Source organism: Lontra canadensis, unplaced genomic scaffold (genome assembly GCF_010015895.1).
Source record: "Lontra canadensis isolate GAN:19392208 unplaced genomic scaffold, GSC_riverotter_1.0 scaffold1423, whole genome shotgun sequence".
NCBI lineage: Eukaryota > Metazoa > Chordata > Mammalia > Carnivora > Mustelidae > Lontra > Lontra canadensis.
This window is the reverse complement of record NW_022632407.1, coordinates 1-3037: the sequence shown is the minus strand read 5'-3', so window position 1 is coordinate 3037 and position 3037 is coordinate 1. Positions and strand designations below refer to the sequence as shown.

Here is a 3037-nt window from a genome sequence, read left to right as displayed (position 1 = left end):
GCCATTCGGCTCCCTCCTCCCATTCAGAAGCTCACCTTTGGGGGCGGTGGAAGCGGGACACGTCGGAAGGGACACTGGGACCTAAAGGCAAGTGGGATGGACGGCTCCCGTCGACGTTGTTCCCACTCACACCACTTTCCTTGGTGTTACCGCACGGAAAGAACCCTCTGTTCGCCGAGCAGGTGGTACCTGGCCCGTCCCCCTTTGCCCAGTGGAGCTGGCGCTGCGCCCCACCCCACTCGGGCTCGTGTCCCTCCGACAGGTGGGCTCCCCCGGAACGCGGAATCACACCCGAGCTCCGTTTTCCACACTTTATCTCGGTGCAGTAACTGGACAGTCCGGAGGCCTGGACGGCACCTGCTGCGCACGCGCAGTCCGTCGCCGCGGGCCCGGCCAGGCGGGGCAGGTGGGGGCGCCGCCGCGCGGGGGTAGAGGGGGTGGCCGGCGACCCCCGGTCCCGGTCCCGGTGAGGTAGGCTCAGACGCAGGCACACTCGCGCGCCGACAGCTCGTGGACCGTGTGGTAGCGGCTGTGCGCGTCCAGGAAGGACACCTCGTCCTCGTAGGCCGTCGGGCGGCAGCAGGGCTGCGCGCGCACCCGCTCCCGCCGGACGCGCCTCCGCTGGCGGAGCCGCCGCAGCCCCAGGTCGTACACGCGCGCGGCCGCCTCGCAGGCGCCTGCGCAGTAGCGGAACAGCACCGTCTCGTCCGACGCGTAGCCCAAGCCCAGCTCGCTCACGCGCACTTCGAGCTCGCGCAGCCCGCACGGCCGCGCCCCCGATCGCGCGCGCGCGCGCCTCCGCCGGGCCCCCGCCCGACGGTGCGGACGCGGGGATCTGCCGGCCCAGGGCGTCAGCTGGCGCAGCTCCACCGCGTCCGGGGCGCCCTGCAGCAGCGCACGATCTGCGAGGAGAGACACAGAGCGGGGTGGGTCGGTGGGTGGCTGGGGGAGAGCTCCGACCGTCGCCCTTCCCCTCGGGAAACATGCCCTTGCCGGCACCCGGGGGCCTTCGCGCACCCCCCCAAGGCCAGGTGTCAGCCCACGGCCGCTTCCCAAGCATGGCACCTAAACGGTCCCTGTCTGGAGGCCGTGCGGTATGCCTGTGCAGAAGCCCAGGCAGGGCCCCATGGCTCCCAATGGCCTTCTCTGGACCCAGCCCCTGTGTTGGGCACCGGCCCTTCCGCTGGGTTGTTAATGAGTCCCTAGCTCACTCTGTGGGGGCCCCACCAACACCCGCACCCACCCCCCACTCCGGCTCCATCGCGTGCTGGCACTCAGTTTCTCCATGCACAGCACCACATCGGGCTGGGTGGGCTGTTCAGAACGTGCAGACACCGAGGCCTGCGTGTGAGGACCGCGTGGGGAGGCAGCAAGGGGATATCCCGGCCTCCCCCATGTTACAGGTGAGACAACTGGCCATCCAGTAGGGCAGAGACTGGCCCAAGGCCACAGCACTAGCAGGTGACAGAGAGAGAGACACGAGCCCAGGCTTCTTCCGGACTCCCTCGTGTGGCCAAGTTTGGCCCACGTCCAGTTCTCCGCGCTCCCACGGTGCCGGGAGGTGCCCGGAGTCACAGATTCCCAGGGCCCTGGAGCCTAAATTTATTTCCCAGGCGGCTGGGCTGCCCCAGTCCTCTGGAGAGCCTCGCAGGCATGCCAATGGCAGGTGGCACTGAGAGTGGAACCGTAGGCAGGGACTCCCAGCCTCTGAGCAGGTGGCAGGCATGCTTGTGGTTAGGAGAGGAGACCGTGAGTTTATCCCCTGCCTGCCTCATCCTGGCTCTCCTAGGAAATGGCTCAGGGACACCCTAGGGAGAGGCTGTGTCTGTTTCCGCAGGGGGTCTCAGGAAGCAGACAGACCCTAATTGTGAGCCTTGCTCTGCCAGTTCCAGCCCTGTAAAAGTTCCGACAGGTGATGGCCCTGCTCTGTGCTTCAGTTGCCATGTCTGCTCAAGGAGCTCGGAGAGTTCCGATCTGGCTGAGGCTGGGGCAGTGGAAAGTTGGGATCAACTGAGCATGTTTCCAGTCCTTGGGGAGGACTGGGGTGGCCGGTGGCGTCTGCTCTGGGGTTAGATTGGAGCCTACCTAACCTAGGGTGCCTAAATTTCCACCATGTACCGTGCCCGCCACTCAGGTAGACATCCACACAGTTATTGAGGGGGCGGGGCGGGCGGGGCGGAGGACGTTGCCAGATAAACGCAGATGCCCAGTTAAATTTGCATTTCAGATAAACAGTGAAAGCTGTCTTGGTCTATGTGACCCTGCCTCCCTCCAGCAGGCCTGGCCACCTGCACAGGGTCTAAACACACAGAGATGAGAGGAGCAATAGCTCCCCCCAACCCGAGCCCCACCCGAGCCCCACCCCGCGCTCCCACCGCCCCAAGCCTGCAATTCCACCACCCGCGCATTGGGCTCAGGGGGACTCTGGGGGGTCAGCGTCCACTCTCTTCCCTTAGTAGGACTGCGCCCAGGAACAGGCTGCCGGGTGGGCAAACCCCGCCCAGGGGCCGAGAGCCTTCCCGGTGGGTGCCCGAGATCCCACCGTCAGTGTTGCGGCACCAGGCTCTAGGCGCTAGGTTTTGGGGGCCCCACCCGCGTCTCTGGAACTCAGGGTCTTGGGAAGGACTTTGCTGCCCGCGGGAATAAGCGGAGGGCGGAAGTGGAGCCCGTGCCTGAGGCCGCCCTTGTCCATTGTAAGGACAAGAAAGGAGGATTGTGTGGGCCGGCAGGGCGGGCGCGGACTTGCCCACGAACCGCACGCGGTGCAACCCGGCGGGCACCATGCACGCGCCGCGACCGCGCCCACACCTCGGCCCCGGCGTGGCGGCCGCGTGGACACGTGCGCACTCACAGGAGGTCGGACCCAGGCCCTACCACCCACCTCTCCGTCAGGTGGGCGGGGCAGTGGGCGGGCCCGAAGGAGGAGTGGGAATCGGGGGCGTGAAGGCCACGCCCCTCGTCGGGCGGGGGTTCTATATCGCCACCCCAAGGCATTTTGCCCTGCCCATCTCTCCCAACCTGTGTCTCTCTGTCTCTG

The 3037-nt window shown here is 66.7% G+C and overlaps 1 protein-coding gene across 1 annotated transcript; it reads right to left on the bottom strand.

Moving 5' to 3' along the window:
* Positions 1-456: 456 nt before the first annotated feature.
* NRTN (neurturin) lies at positions 457-2994 on the bottom strand. Its single transcript, XM_032850962.1, has 2 exons — positions 2882-2994; positions 457-1048 (listed from the first exon to the last, which is right to left on the bottom strand). Exons 1-2 carry the CDS (start codon positions 2992-2994, stop codon positions 478-480), a joined length of 684 nt encoding a protein of 227 aa, XP_032706853.1. The 3' UTR covers positions 457-477.
* Positions 2995-3037: the final 43 nt, after the last annotated feature.

Coding starts and splice junctions, on each gene's coding strand:
- NRTN (XM_032850962.1), bottom strand. CDS start 2,994: ATGCCTTGGGGTGGCGATATAGAACCCCCGCCCGACGAGGGGCGTGGC. Junction 1,049..2,881: donor CCCGCCCACCTGACGGAGAG/GTGGGTGGTAGG, acceptor ATGCTTGGGAAG/CGGCCGTGGGCTGACACCTG.